The 17,203-nt window shown below is 34.6% G+C and overlaps 1 protein-coding gene across 4 annotated transcripts in view; it reads left to right on the top strand.

Moving 5' to 3' along the window:
* Nucleotides 1-14,649, top strand: part of LOC140450159 (uncharacterized) — a 114,034-nt gene extending 99,385 nt beyond the window's left edge. For all 4 annotated transcript variants that reach the window (XM_072543609.1, XM_072543611.1, XM_072543610.1 and 1 more), the window contains 2 exons: nt 537-788; nt 10,176-14,649. In XM_072543609.1, the coding sequence (XP_072399710.1) occupies nt 537-788; nt 10,176-10,440 (517 nt within the window). In that variant the 3' untranslated portion in view covers nt 10,441-14,649. The remainder of the gene's footprint in view (nt 1-536; nt 789-10,175) is intronic.
* The last annotated feature ends 2,554 nt before the right edge of the window (nt 14,650-17,203 follow it).

Here is a 17,203-nt window from a genome sequence, read left to right as displayed (position 1 = left end):
ATCAAAGACTTTGATTGAATTGTCTGACAATTGTCTGACAATTACATTTTTTTGATAGATTTAAGAATCCATCAATGTTTTCAAAAGTTAAATTATAAAACAAATTAATATAAAATTACTTAAATTGGGAATCTTCCGGCATTCTGTGTTTTTGCTGATTTATTTAGTAAATTAATATTTGATGTGTCTTCACCATACTAATATCTTAATGCTACAGATCTTTTAAAGGTAAGATCGTTTACTTAATTGTTTTTTATATTAGATGTATCGCTAATACCATTATTTTAGACGAACTGATGATGCCCATTGAACAGTGGGCGAAACGTATTCAATAAAAGATAAAGTAGCACAACTCTTTTCTTTTTTTATCTCCAAATTTGACCGAAAATATCCCTTTCACTTACGAGTGCACATTTTTTATATTAAATTAAACGGTCATATTCCTTAAATATATATATATATATATATATATATATATATATATATATATATATATATATATATATATACTTTTAAACAACGTTATATTTTTTTAGCCGAAATTCTCGAATACGCGCCCCCAGCCACATGTCTTATAGAAGTGGCATTGCCCCATCAGTCACCAGTACGGCCAAATCCAGAGGTTCCCGAAAAGCCGGAATGCGGATGGAAGCAATGGCTGCCCCCAATCCCTTTTGCCCAAATATTAAAGGGATGTGCTGTTTGATGCTCTTACTCAATCTTGGAATAATTTTAGTAACCTTGGGAATGGTCATAGTCATACAGTTTTATGATCCGCTTTATGTTTGGTAAGTACTATAGTTTATATATTTTTTAAATTAACATCCTTACAAACTTCAACATAGTATATATGTTTAATTATAAGAATATTGTATATGTTTTATAAGGAGTATTGATAAGACAACAGGGATTTTAATTATAACCAAACGATTTAAATAGATCCCGGATTACGGATTATTAATATCTTAAATTTTACAATAGCTACGTGACACACACAATATTTTGGAATACCGTATGTTCCATAACAACTACAAACAAAAACTAACCAAGCCATAATTAACCAAACTGCCAGCTCGGCCTCACCCGCGCGGTGTATTATCTAGCTAAACCATAACTCTGTTAATGTGAGATTGACTGTGTATATAACTTAATGTATAGGGATAAGAAAATCTGGTGCCTTGATTTTTAGACTGTTTTAATGAAATATATAAAAATAATACAATTCTCAAAAAAGATGAATTCTTCAATAAATTAAGAACTCAAAAAAAAATTAACAAAAAATTTTACTGAAATGAAAATCTCAAATGTGTATTATTAGTTTGTCTTATTTACTACCTGCTTCACCGTTTTTGTAACTGACCTATTGCAACTTTTGCATATGATAGTTGTGACTAGATTTTTTTTCTACCGTAAATGAAACACTTCGCTCTATCAGGTGGCTCCTCATTGGCTTCTATTGGTTTTTAGTATTTTGTCAGAAAACATTTTATATTACATGGCAGTGATTGTACGCTGGTGTGTTCAAAAAGGTATGGTTCCATCAAAGCAGAGCACCTTCTAAAATTCTCTTCTGTGCTTGTAGGCTGCGTTGAGATAAGTTGCATTATAGAGCAATGGTCCATCGATTCCTGCGATTTTAATAAGTTGGAAGAATATAACCAACATCCACATTTTTGTTCTTCTTACTAATGAGTATGTGCCACACATTTTAACAAAAATATCAACTCTACGTTTGGTGGCATTTGCGATGCAGAGGAAACAAATGTTTTATTTTTTTGGATGATATTCTTTTCCTGTATAAGTATTCCGTGGATTCCGTAATTAGTCCTTCGACTTTGATTTTTTTGTTTGTGTTGGCGCCGCTCTCTTAGGTGGGAAGTATTTCAGGATGATTCTTATTTTACATAATACTAGGCTATGGTCGCTACCTACATCTGCTGAGTTAGCTACATCTTACGTCGATTATTTTCGATGGATGTATATCTCTGTTGATTATAACATAATATACTATAGATCTTTGTCCACGGGTGTTATTAAATGTATATTTATGTTTATATAAGAATTCTTGTATGAACATAAAAAGATACAAAAAAGAAATTCATTTAAGGACTTTCTGTTTAATTTTCATGATGCTGGCACTGTAAGGAAATGTGTGTGGTGATCACATGATCTTTTCATGCTGGTTTATTGCATCTTTGGCACTTTATTATGGTTTCTCTATTTTTTTTTTTCGACCACACTGGGTACACTATTCCCTTGATTTTTCGGGTAGTTTTGTAGTTTCAGTATTACAACTCTTATATGGAGATAAGTAACTTTTAATGCCAACAAGTAGGTTGGTGATATTTGCCCTCTTTTGCAAATGGGGAGTCATTAGAGAAACCGCTAAATTTCTCTTAGGAAATGGGCCTTATCGCAATTAGTGGTGTTAAATAAAATATTGGAATTTATGCCTGCAATATTCATAAGCTGATGAAATACGACCAATGGCCACCGTCTAGTTCGTCTTTGGACAGTGTAGAAAAGTACTATCTCTGGTTTGCCTAACTTCTCATCTACAGAATCATCATCTTGCTGCGTAGAAAGTAATAATACAGCCTTATTCCTTTTTTCACTGTAGGATACAAGCCTGGTTTCTTTTTGAAATGCAAAAATTGAGGAGTGTATAGGTCCAGTTTTACTTGGTTGCAATTTTGGTGAGATTTCTCTTTTATTTTTTTTATGTACCAACCAAAGTAATTTTTTGATTAAGAAGCTCTTGAGACAAAGGATAACTGGTGTACCCATTATCTGTGGTCAAGTTACTTTTAAAATGTTTGAAGGGCTCGACCAATCTTAGTATAATATCTGTTTCAATGTTTGGTAGATTACATCTTGCCTTGGGGTGCTTGCTACAGTAAATTTTTAAATTTGAGAGATAAAGCTTAAAGATGCTCATACAGAAGATCATACAATACAAATATTTTTATCCCATATTTGTTGGGCTTATTAGGCAAATATTGTACAAAACTACAACGACCACGATATGAAACTAACATTTCGTCAATTGTAATACGTTCACCTGGGTAGAAATTTTGTCCACAGTTGTTTGTGAATTTGTCTGTAATTTCTCGCACTACTGCTAATTGATCTGTCTGCTTCCGTTCTTCACGACTTATTTTGTTGCCAAACCTAAGTGCTCCAAGGAGAAACAAAAAACATTTATATCCCAGACATGCCGGAAAGATTGGGATTCCTGTACCATCAGTTGGCCACATCTCTCTAAAATTAGTATGACTTAACTTTAGAGAATTCCAAGAAGTGCAAGGATTTCCTCTGGCGTTGTTAATTTTGCATCTCTGTCCCTTGTGTATTGTGTACCCTCCTTGAATTGTAATAAAAATATTTGTGTACAATGTTACACTTTCTATCATTTCTTTGGTAAAAATTTTTAAAAATTCACTTAGCTCGTCTTTAACATTTTCTGCATAGACTAGAGGTCACGGAAAAGTTTTCACAAGATTTTTTGAGGGAGTTTTGGCAAATTTACTTAAAATAGGATGATTATTTTATATCATATTACCGTCGCGACTTGTAAACGTAGGCACTTTTTCTTCTTCTGCGTTCATTTGATAATCACATACTCTTTTAAATACTTCTTTATTACCTGCTCTGAAGTAATCATGGTTAATATATTCAATAGATTCATCGGACGCATCGAGATCAATACCACCCATGTCTTCATCAACAGATTCTTCCATTATTTTTCTAGCTATCTCCTCTAACTCATCGCTAGGAAGTTTTTTCCTACAATTGTATGGTACGTTAGACCTAAAATAAATAAATACACCATAATACACTATACTTTTACTTAATAATTTGCTCCGATAAAATAATAAAATTATTTTTACTTACATAGTCGCTTGGCGTACTTTATGCACCACTTAGTAACACGCATCAACAATGACAGTCAATTCTAGTACTAAATGTGTAGTAAGAAAGATTTACACTACACTCTAACGTAGAAGAATGTGTGGTAGGAGAATACAGGAGTGGCCTTACCTATTTAACATCGCTTCTAATTGCCGGTATTCTAACTTTGGTATGACTAACTTTTGCACGTCGGACTCTAGTACGTGCTCTCTCAATTGAAGTAAGGCTTCGCATACATCTCAGTAGGTAGGTTGGTCGCGGGCAGTGTCTTTTGTTACCAGGTAGAAAATGTAATGTGATGCATCTTGGAGTTTCAAGGCTTTCCCTTTCAAGACGGATGCCAACCCTGGTGCGTCTTTGATTCTGGCCTGGATGGTAAGGAACCAGTGAGTAGTCATCTGAAAGCGCAAGTAGATCTTGCTTTTCTTCAGTGGTAACACCATGTCTTGCTTTACCGGTACCTCCATAAGCCCTCATGAATTCCTCAAACGTGAGGTCAGACACATCTTGGACTTGGTTTACTTCCACTTCTTCACCTACGTCGTGGTCACCTTCGAAAGACGCCAGCCGGTTATGGTGTACTATCATCGGCTTTCCCCTCGGAATCTTGCTTATTCGGTAGATGACATCGTTAATCTTCTCCATAATGAGGTATGGACCTTCCCAAAACTGCTGCAACTTGGGAGAACAACCTTTTCGCTTCTTGGGATTATAGAGCCAGACTTTGTCGTTCTTCTTAAAGCACCCCTTTTCGGCTTGCGTATCGTAGTGTTTCTTCATTCGGTCGCTAGAGATCTGAAGATGGGAATGGACCAACTAGTGTACATCGTCCACTCTTCTTCGTAATTCGATCCCAGCCCAGCAATGTCCAAAGCTATTCTTTCAAACGGGCTTCCAACATTATATTGTCTCATAGGAGCTCTCCTTTTTCGGTAAGGCTCGTCACTCGTAGCACAAATAGTACATTTCTTACACCAGTCTTTTACTTCGTCGGAACTGTTCATTCAATAAAACCGTTCCCGAATTCGCGGAAGGGTTTTCTTTACACCGAATTGCCCTCCTGATGGACTGTCATGTAACTGATGAAGTACTTCGGCTACTCTGCTCTTTGAGATCACCAACTGTCTTTTCTTCTCTGAACCGTCATCATTTTCCAGTACTCGTTTGAGCAAGCTATCTTCCATGATAAATGAGTCCCACTGGGCGCAATACGTCTTAACTACTGAGCATAGGTTTGATATTTCTTGCCAAGGTGGTCGACGGTTTTCCTCTTTTTATTTTCGAAATTTCTGTATAACTGGATCTCTCTCTTGTTCTTCCCTTATCATAGTAGGCGTCCAGTCGTCATTGACCATCGTTGTTCTTAGCACTGCTGCTTCCTTGGATTCCATTTCGTTGCAGTGGGCGCTCTGCTGGGCACGGCCTTCTGGAAAGAGAATCCGCGTTTCTGTGGCTAACTCTGGCCCGGTGCTCAATTTTGAAATCGTATTCTTTTAGTCGTTCGATCCATCTGGCTATCTGACCCTCTGGATTCTTAAACTGCATCAACCACTTAAGAGCGGCAATGTCGGCTTGGATTAAAAACTCCCTTCCATAAAGGTATTGACAAAAGAAGTGCTCTACTGATTTCACTGCTGCTAGAAGTTCTCTTCTCGTGACGCAATAATTCCGCTCAGGTTTTGAAAGAACTTTACTAAAATATTCAAGGACTCGTTCCTGTCCTCCTTGAATCTGAAAACGCACTTTTCCAATTCCCACATTACTTGCATCTGTATCTAATATGAACTCTCCTTCTGGCAGTATATATCCTAAAATTGGTGCTGTGATGAAATGCTTTTTGAGGGTCTCAAAGGCATTTTCTTAATAAATCTGCAAACTTATTAATAAACCTCCAGTAGTAAGTACATAGTCCAAGAAAACTTTTCACTTGACGTTTGTCAGGTCTTCTTTTTCAAGTGCCATCTCCGCGGCGGAGGTCGGCAATCATCATAGCTATTCGGACTTTTGAGACGGCTGCTCTGAAAAGTTCATTTGATGTACATCCGTACAACTCTCTCAGGTTGCGCAGCCATGACATTCTACGCCTCCCTATGCTTCTCTTTCCTTGGATCTTTGCCTGCATAATCAGTTGGAGCAAGGTGTATTTCTCTCCACGTGTAATATGTCCGAGATATTCTAATTTTCTTGTTTTTATTGAATTTAAAATTTCCATTTCTTTGTTCATCCTTCCCAGAACCTCTTTGTTTGTGACGTGTTCTGTCCATGATATTTTCAGAATTCTTCTGTACACCCACAGCTCAAATGATTCCAGTTTTTTCATTGATGTCGCATTCAAGGTCCAAGATTCCATTCCATAAAATAAAGTCGAAAAAACATAGCACCTCGCCAACCTAACTCTTAGTTCCAGTTTTAAATCCCTGGTACATAGAACTCTTCTCATTTTGTTGAAATTTGCTCTAGCCTTTTCTATTCTTATTTTTATCTCCTGATTGTAATCGTTTGTGGAGTTAATCATTGTTCCCAGGTATGCATATTTGTCCACTTGTTCGACGTTGGTTTCGTTTATTAGAAGATTCTCGTTATTTCTTTGAGTTTTCGATATTCTCATAAATTTCGTCTTCTTGACATTCATTGTTAGACCATACTCTTTTCCATACTCTGCTATTCTGGTCACCAGTTTTTGAAGATCTTCAATGTTTTCGGCTAAGATCACAGTGTCGTCCGCATATCTAATGTTGTTAATGGGAACTCCATTTACCTTTATTCCAGCTGTTTCACCCTCAAGAGCTTTTTTCAGGACCTCTTCGGAGTAGACATTGAAAAGAATTGGCGACAATACGCATCCATGTCTTACTCCACATCTAATCTCAATTTCTTCTGACAGCTGTTCGTTAACACGTACTTTTGCTCGCTGTTTATAGTATAAATTTGATATGATCCTGAGGTCGTTGTAGTCAATCTTCTTTGATTTCAGGACATTCATTAAATGTTTATGTCGTACTTTATCGAATGCTTTATTATAGTCAATAAAACATGCGTATATATCTTGATTGACGTCCAGGCATCTTTGTATTAGTAAATTAAGTGAAAAAAGAGCTTCACGTGTTCCTAGGCCTTTGCGAAAACCAAATTGTGTATTATTAACGTCTATGTCCAGTTTGTGATATATTCGGTTATGGATGACTTTAAGTAGTAACTTTAGTGTATGAGACATTAAGCTAATGGTGCGGTAATCGCTGCATTCTCTTGCGTTTTTCTTTTTAGGGAGACAAATAAAAATAGATGTTAACCACTCTTTGGGTAATACGCCTGAACTATAAATTTGGTTCAAGAGTGTCACTAAAACATCAATGTGCTTCTCATCTAAGATTTTTAGGATTTCTATAGGAAGCATATCAGGTCCAGGGCTTTTCCCGCTCTTCATTGTTTTGAATGCGTGCAATCTTTCTTCTTTTGTAATATATGAACCTATTTCTTCTGAAGGTTTGTCAGGTGGTTCTGGCTATTTTTCCCTTATCTACGGCCACTCCCTCTTTACTGACTATATGATCCAGATAACTAACTTTACCCTGAAATAGCTGGCACTTCTTGGGGTTTAACATCAGTTGGGCAGCTTTAAGTCGATTGAAAACGTTTTCTAAATTCTTCAGATGATCTTTAAATATCTCCCCCAAGACGATTATGTCATCTAGATAAACCAGGCATGTTTTCCAAGATAACTCTCTCAACACATTTTCCATAAGCCTCTCAAATGTCGCAGGAGCATTACAGAGTCCAACTGGCATAACGTTGAATTGCCACAATCCAGATCCTGTGGTGAAGGCTTATCTTCTCTTTATCTACTGGGTCCATTTCTACCTGCCAATATCCAGACTTCAAATCCAAAGTAGAAAATAATTTAATTCCAGCCAATGTGTCCAATGTGTCGTCGATCCGAGGCAGAGGATAACTATCTTTTTTGGGGACGTTGTTCAGGAGACGGTAATCCATATAGAACCTCGTCGTTCCGTCTTTCTTCTTAACCAGGACCCCCGGAGAGACCCGTGGGCTCGTAGAAGGTTCTGTCTTTCTTCATTTCGTGAACAATCGTTTCAGCTTCCTCTCTTTTCGCCTGTGGTAATCGTCGAGCTGTTTTACGAATTGGCTTAGCATTACCAGTATCAATTTTATGCTTAACAATGGTAGTTCTTCCCGTCTTTCCTCCTTTCGGTACGAAAATATCACGATACTGCCGAAGAAATTCCCTTAATTTCCTTTTTTCCATCTGATTTAGAGACTGTCCAGCAACTGCAACCATTTGGTCGAATTTGTCGTTGGAATTATCGGATGTTATCGGCTGGCGGATTAGGGATGTCACAGTTACACAAGTTCCTACTTTTGTCTCTTTCTTGATGATCACTGGGTAGTCATTGACATTGATAAGTCTCACAGGTATTTCTTTAGCCAAAGTCACCAATTCCTTTCCAATTATGAGTTCTCGGACGACCTCGTCGTCATGGTTCCAAGACCCCATCATAAAAGGTGTCCCTTCGTCCACAATTCTTTGTAACCGCGCTACTATGATCGTTTCACTTCTCGCAGGCACGACTGTATCTTCTTTAACGGTTGCTTGCACAGTGTTGTCATCATGTGTATGAAGAAGTACCTCCTCGTTACCAACTTTGATTACCTTATTCTTAAAATTAAATTGGAATCCATGCATATTCATTACGTCCATTCCTAATATAACATCCTCTTCGATGTCAGCAACTATACCAGTATGGACGAACTTTTCTGCTCCAATTCCTAATTGTACCTGGATTACCTACTATTTATATACTACCTATTTTTTACATACTAAAAAATACTTGCTAGAAAAATATGTTTACAACTTAAATATATACAATATTTATCGTAACAGTATTCCAAGAATAAACTTTTACGAATGTTCCGAGTTTACTACGTACACGGCAATTCCCAGTATATTCGGTCCGACAATATTCTTTAAAGTATATGCAAAGAATATGAGAATTTTCGAATGTTTCTTATGCTACATGCTATGCTTGTGCTACGTATAAACTTTCGAAATATCGCCAGAAACTTTGGCCACATCACCAGAAACTTTGGCCACATCAGAAGAAACTTTCGAAATCGACTAGATAACAGCAGCATATTTGTCTTTAAATATATAAGTTTTCGGATCCAAATCCTCTTCCTTCAAAGCGTTCTTTAGTTTTTGGACTAAATCAACCTTTTTTCCGGTAGAAGTTAATTCTCTGTCCTCGAGATGGATTCTTAAATTCGTAACTGTGAGCTCATAAATCGTAGTCATTCTCACTATTTATTTAAAATACCACTCTGACACCAATGAACTATTATTATAACTTCAAATCATCAACTTTATTCACCATAAAACGTTCTAACACTTAGTTTATTAGAGTCTTTATTTAATTTACATATATAATCTTACACTTCGTTTATTTTACACTATTTACACTATTCTAATTTATATATTCCGCGTTACAATTCTAACTCGACTCGATACAATTATTCTTTTCAGACTGACCATTTACAAGAGTTCCCTAGAATTCGGCCGGTGACCCCTTGCTGAACTTTCTCGAATGCCTTCGAAACCAGACAGGTTTTTATCGTACGGGACCCCTGGATATTTACCTACTAAAAAAGTACTTCTTAGAAAAATATGTTTACAGCTTAAATATGAGTCATATTTATCGTAACAATATTCCAAGAATACACTTTTACGAATGTTCCGAGTTTACTACGTACACGATAATTCTCAGTATATTTGGTCCGACAATTTTCTTTGAAGTATATGCAAAGAATATGAGAATTTTCGAGTGTTTCTTAATGGTACATGCTATGCTTGTGCTACGTATATAAATATATATATATATATATATATATATATATATATATATATATATATATATATATATGAATAACATATAGAATATGAATCCAACCAAATATCTTTAAAACAAAAAAAAAAAAGATTTATGAAACTTTGAAAAAATTGTGACATCAGCTAATATCCTTTACATGTAATTGACGTCACAATTTCCCCAGAGAGCTCCACCGTCCCTATTGTCTTATAGTTAAAACACGAGTTTACTTTTTTTACTCCTCGGCTAGTAAATAAATTAATAGGATTACAGGTTGTAAGGATGTGAACTTGGGCGCATTTGAAACATTTAAAGTAATTTTATTAAATTATATGTATTATACTTTTTACAGAAAATAATATTTCCTACTTTATTTTTCAGGGTCTTAGGAATTATTTTCCTAATATTCGGTTTCCTGACCCTCATTTGTAGTTTGATTTACTGTGTGGTTATCTGCAGGGAATTCAAAAGACCAAGTGACGTCAATCCAGATGAACTCTACTGGACCCATCATTGGCAAAAAACTATCGGCTCACCAGAAATTCATTATAAGGCTGAAGAAAAGTATGGGGACGACAGATACAGCGATAGGTACTCCGTTAGCAAACTCTCTGGAAAATATTCTGATAAAAACGGGAGGTACTAAAATGGGATTGTAATTAATAAACAATTAGTGTCTCTGTTTTAAGCTTCCACCAATAGGATGAAAATTAAAAGTAGTGATAGGATATATAAAACTAGCAGCACTGCATCTAGATTGAGTAACTAAAGAATATTAAAATATAAAATCCGATTTTAAAAAATTAAATATTTTTTTGAAAAAAGCGCATGACATAAATAACGCTCTAAATGAATACTTCTAACATATTTTTTACAGAAATGTCGATTACTAAAATAACTGTTGTGTAAACATAATACTTTAGTAGCAAGACTTTATATTTTTCTGCTTATAAACATAGGTCAGTTTGAATAAACTGTTAAAATACTCTAAGTATTACTTACAGGTGTTAATATCTTATAAGGTATTTGTTTCATAAACATTCTCCTACTGCATTTTTGAATTACCACTGTATTGGTTTTATAACTACTTAGTTATTTTCTAATATCAGAAAACAAAAATCAAAATAACGAGAAAAATACGTTTTTATAAGAAAATATTAAAAAAATATATACTAAGTGACTTAAAAATCGGAACACCCATTATTACCAATTATTATATTTTGAAAATACTTTGTACAATAATCATACAGGGTAATCAAACAAACAAACGATTACAATTTCAATATGATTGAAAAACTTACAGGAGTAAATCAATTAATGATATCTTGATGCAACTCGGTGGGCAACACACTCTTGGATACGCCTAAACTCGTTTCTGATTAAGTGGTCAATTGCTCCTGGGAGATCTCGTTACATGCCAAACTAACTCCTCCTGCAGTGTTCCTGAATATTGAAGGGGATGCTTTAAATTAATAAGTATCCGGTCTTCAGAAAATTTTGACTTCAGTCTGTTCAAGAATTGCATAGTTAAGCGATCTCTTAGAGCCTTCAACCTTAGGTGACGATCTTGACGCTTTGTTGTTCTCCAGCGCTGCCTTTTGTCCCTTGATCTTTGTGTTGGGCCTTCGTGACGCCATTCCCGTAACATCTTAATACAATATCTAAAATTATGTGAAGACCTATTCGCAATTTCCGAAAAGAAAGTACGGCTTATTTTAGGCCAACTATTTGCGCCTTATATTATATAAGGCCAATATATTATATTAAGAAAAAACTTACAAATAACCATACCTATCACCATCAATCAGAAAAAAATTGTTTAAGAACTGCCTATTACCAAAATAATTTAAAAGAACGAAAATATTTCCTTGAGGTCATAAACTAATTTTGGTACATATTGGTTCTTGGCTCTCGAGAAAAAAGAAACAAGATTTTAGATCCCTGGTTCAATTTCCTCCTTCCTGCTCTTTCTTCTTCATCACCCCAGAAATCAGACAATGTACTTTTCTTCATTATTTCTCTCCTCTCATTGTTATGTTTACCATGTTTTTTACATCCAGAATTCTAGGCATTCGACTTTAAAAAAAACCGCAAACCGCTAATTTTTGATCGGTAATAAACTTTTGGTTATTTGCTCTTCTTGATTTCTGCATAGATTTGTTTGGGGTTTGTATCCTTCTCTTAGGCAAATAACCAGTGATCCAAAAGAAATAAAATCAATCTGGAAAACCTATTTCCAAACTCTTTTAGGGACACAAGAAAATGAAGAGCATATGGACATTCATCACAATGGGGGAGACACCGAAAATATAAAAACCCAACAATGGAAGAGGTAAAACAGGCAATATGAGCACAAAAGAACAATAAGGCTCCAGGTATTGACAACGTCCCCCCTGAGCTATATAAATTAGGTGGCGATCACCTAGTAGGACAAATGCATATGGTCATGAACAAGATTTGGAATGATGAAAAGATCCCTAATGATTGGAAAACCGGGATTATATGCCCAATCTATAAAAAAGGGGATAAACTGAAATGCGAAAAGTATCGCGGCATAACCCTCTTGTGCACGGCGTACAAAGTTTTTACTTACATACTAAACAAACGACTCCAACAACTAACTGAAAATATTGTCGGGGAATATCAAACCGGTTTCCGACAAGGAAGATCTACAACTGACCAACTATGCACAGTGAAACAAATTTTAAACAAATCGTGGGAATACGACATTGACGTCCACAACATATTCATAGATTTCAAACAAGCCTACGACTCAATTAATAAGAACAAGTTACATGAAATATTTCAGAGCTTTAATATCCCCCAAAAATACTTCCGACTGGTAAAAACAACAATGGATTCGTCAATAGCAACTGTCAGAGTCCAACATGAGCTCACAGAAAACTTTACAATAGTCCAAGGATTAAAGCAAGGACACGGGCTGGCACCGACACTATTCAATCTGACCTTTGAATATGTGATAAGACAGCTGAATATAGGAAGAGGTAATCTAACAAATAAATAAATACAGATTGCCGCCTATGCCGATGATATCACATCATGTCTCGCAGAACAGAAGAGGCGGCAAAAATATTCACAATTAAAAACAAAGGCAAAAGAGACCGGACTAGAAATAAATATTCAAAAGACAAAAAAATTGACACAGGTAAGAGCTAGGGTAAACAGACGCACAGTTGAATTAAAGGACGATATTAAAACGGTAGAAAGTTTCACATATTTACTAGTTGCATTAAACACGGATGGAACAGAAGAACCAGAAATCCAAAGAAGAATAGTAAACGGAAACAAAGCTTATTTTTCACTCGATCATGTGTTCCGCTCCAAAAACACACACTGGAGATCGAAAATCAGGGTCTACAAAACTATTATCAGACCAATAGTATGTTATGCATGCGAGACATGGGTGATGACAGAAGAGACAAAAAGAAAACTGGAAGTCTTCGAAAGAAAAGTCTTAAGAAAGATATTTGGACCTATTAACGAAAACGGAATATGGAGATCCAGGTACAACCATGAACTCTACCAACTGTTCAAAGAGACACCGATCTCAAAATTCGTTAAACTTCAGAGACTTCGCTTGGCTGGTCATGTAGTAAGAATGGAGACAGAAAGATTGCCGTAAAGAGCCCTAGATAGTAAAATGCATGGCGCAAGACCAAAAGGAAGGCCACGGAAAAAATGGGAGGATGAAGTGGCAGCGGACGCGCAAAATTTGCTAAACGTGAGAACCTGGAGAAGATCGGCGCGGGACCGACAAGGTTGGAGGCATAGTTTGGAAGAGGCCAAGGCCCGATTTGGGCTGTAGCGCCATCAGAGAGAGAGAATAAACTTTTAAAACTTAAAATTTTTAATAATTAGCCGATTTAAAAAAATATATAAAACAAACACCTAAACTGATATGGCTGAAATTCTAACCATGTATTGTTTTTACCGATATAAGCCTGTAGGTATATCAAAGCTTATTAAAATACAAAAACTTGTTTATAATGAGTTTTCAGATTTCTGTGGCTTAGTATATCAACTGTTATTAATGTTATAAAAATATATATATGTTACATAATTTTATATTCGATAACAAACATGAGTTAAATTCCTTTCAAATAATGATCTTGTGTTGCGTTTTTGATGAGTCTTGCAACTAATTACTAAATAATAGGTTTTTAAAATTATATTCTCTATTTACTTTTAACAAAGTCCTAGAAAAATGTTATTACCTAACAAAACTAATTTAACTAATTTATGAATAAATTGTAATTCCGTTTTGGGAATATTTTTAATAATCATACATTTTTATATAAAATTCAAAAGGATCAACCAAAGTAAGACATCTGTTCTGTTAATTATGTTTTACATAGTGTATCTCATCGTATTGACTATCATTCATAAAAATATTTTATTTTATTGATTAGTTTTTTTTATTTAATAATATAAACATAGTTAAATAATAAATAATGGTATAAATAATAGTACTTATAATATTATTATTTATACCAGGTCAAGTAGAACATCATGAGGAAAGGGTCCCCATGGGGCTTAATCGTTTTGATAAAGTATGTATTTATGATGAGCGAATTTTTCCATTAGAGTCAGTGAAAACCATATTACTTAAATCTGGTGAGTTTAGTAGAACATCATTATGTGATTAGAATATTAAAGATGTAAGTTGTTTGATTCTTTTCATCTTTTTAAACGTGTGTAGGTACACTGCATGTGATATTTTAATTTAGACCTGCTGTAGATCTTAACATTCTTATACGAACGTTAATTAACGTTCTCTTTTTATACGACGTAATTTGTATATAATTTTACTAAATACACATTCTGAATGTCTGTAGTTTACTTGTTTAATTCATCATCAATAATTTATGTATTGTTCCAAACGCAGAATGAGTTTATTATGCCTATGTAACTGCACAATACATAAAAAAATAGTAGTGCAAGTGACATTGGAAAGGTGGGAACTATGTTTTGTTGATTCCGAGCATTCGTAATGGCGGCTATAAGTAACGCAAGTTGGGGTATGAAATATCGGGAGACGCATGTGCCGTGACGGAATATAAAAATTTAGATTAGTACGTGATTAGTAGGGTAAACTGGTCCATAGTGGGACGTTTTTTTGTCAAAAGTGTATAGCACCTTGATTAAGCGTTTGTAAATTATAGTAAGGGTACCTATGCATGGGCATGGATGTAAGGAAGCAAACTAATAATAATTTCAAGTAATGATTTATTTATAATAAATGTTATTCAACAAGTCCCACTATGGACCACTTGTCCTACTATGGACCACTTGTCCCACTATTAACCACTATATGGTCCATTCACAGAAAAAATTCACAGGAAACATAAACTGGCGATCAGCCCTAGCCGTACTTCCACTAATGACAGGAGGAGGCAGCTTTAGTAAAATATCTTCTGCTTCTACGGTATCTACATCGGGTCTGTTGGGGAAAACAAATTTGCCGGCACAATTCTCTTCATGAAAGAGATATTATATTTATCTTCACTTATCTTAATAACCTGACCGACATAATTTTTAACAGTTTTTTTTGTCATGTATAACATAGTCATGACTTTCAATAGACAAATCTTGATTTTCTGATGTGAAGCGTTGTAAATCTTTAGAATCGTTCAATCTCTTTGTTATATCTTCTATAACATTACAAACTGCTGTTCCGGCCTACACCTACGGAACACACCAAATGTCATAAAAGGACATGACATGCTGTCATTGTTCTGCGGGAGGAGTTAACCTATATTCATTGTACTCATCGAGTTAGAATCTATAGAGAGGGCATCACGTGACTAAAAACGACCTCACTTCGGCCATATTGTGTTGCCACTTTTGACAGATCGTATATGTTTATTTACGTTGGTTGTTTTTCGAATATTTTTAGTTTTATAATACTTTTATAGAAACTGTAATAGTATATTGTGATAGTGCATAATAATGGTTTGTTGTTCTCAACGTAGTTGCAGTAGCAGAAGCGGTATTAATAAAAAATCTTCAGGAATATCGTTCCACAGGTTAGTATACAAACATGTAAACAAAGGAATGGCCCGTACTTCAGAGAATAAATTAATAGTATTTGACTGTATTAATTTATCTTTATGTATAATATATCGTGTTTTTAGTGTTTACCGCGGAATAAATAAATCATAGTTTATTAAAAATGTATTGCACTTTTTTAGATTATGATTAAATCTTCTAAATAACGTCATATTTTTCTAGTAGTTTTAATATTATTGAGTTCATCCCTGATCCCACAGCCATATTGGTTTCACAGTTAGCCACGCCTACCTACGCCGTTTTTAGTACATACGTTAATATGCTCATAGCTTCTCCATAGATTCTAACTCGATGATTGTACTACATTCTAAAAATTAAAATTATAATAAAATTATAACCTTAATAATAACCTATCCAATATTAACATTTAAACCAACTATAAGAAAATAGAAAACATAAATAAAATGTAGATATGTAGAAAAAATGTCTATATGTCAATGATAATTGATAATAGGGCATGAGATATTCTCAGACTCACGGCAGTGGCCCAAAAATTAACAAAACAAATGTACTGGCTGATTATTCAGAAGAATAAAAGCCAAAAAGAAGAAGAAGAAGTACTACATTCTACGAATTGTCAAATTTACCGAAACGTCAAAAGTTTGAATCTTTCTAGCGGTAAATTTAAATATTGGTTGTCTTTATACTTACGAGAGTATATCGCAAAATTAAATATATAATAATTCACAATTATAGCGTAGAAACAACAGTCTCGATATACAACGTAATATACTACAATTTTTACTGGCTGGGTTAAAGAAATTTCAGACAAGAGTCTTAAGAGATAGAGATAATTAATCTACTTTTATATAACTCTTTATATATAAAATAACTTCTAGAGCATTGGTAAGTCTTTTCCATTACATATTTTTTCTATATTAGTAAAATTTTGATCAGCTACTGATATGTCACCGCATGGCGGCAAGAAAAAGCCACCTGATCTCCAAGCGATCAATAATGAAAACGATAATATGGATATTTCGAATAATGAAAATAATACGATAATAAATGATAAGTCTGATAACGAGAAAAAAAATAAATTTAATCAAAGCGACAACAGATACAAGAATAATGCTGTAGGGCCATACTTAGTTGTAGTAGAAGGAATCGAGAAAAAATTCAAAATAGGCAAGTATAATCATTTGCAAATACAAATGACCTCTTCAATTTAAATTTAAAATATATCTTGGAGATGAAAGTCAAAGGTATAAATAAAATTGGTGTTTCTTTCGCAAACAGCGAAGCGGCTAACAATTTTATTAATAACCCTATCAATCTTAAAGATAAATATAAAATATATATTCTATATAATCAAATAA

This window comes from Diabrotica undecimpunctata, chromosome 9 (assembly GCF_040954645.1).
Source record: "Diabrotica undecimpunctata isolate CICGRU chromosome 9, icDiaUnde3, whole genome shotgun sequence".
Taxonomy (NCBI): domain Eukaryota; kingdom Metazoa; phylum Arthropoda; class Insecta; order Coleoptera; family Chrysomelidae; genus Diabrotica; species Diabrotica undecimpunctata.
This window is presented reverse-complemented; position numbering and strand designations above follow the sequence as displayed.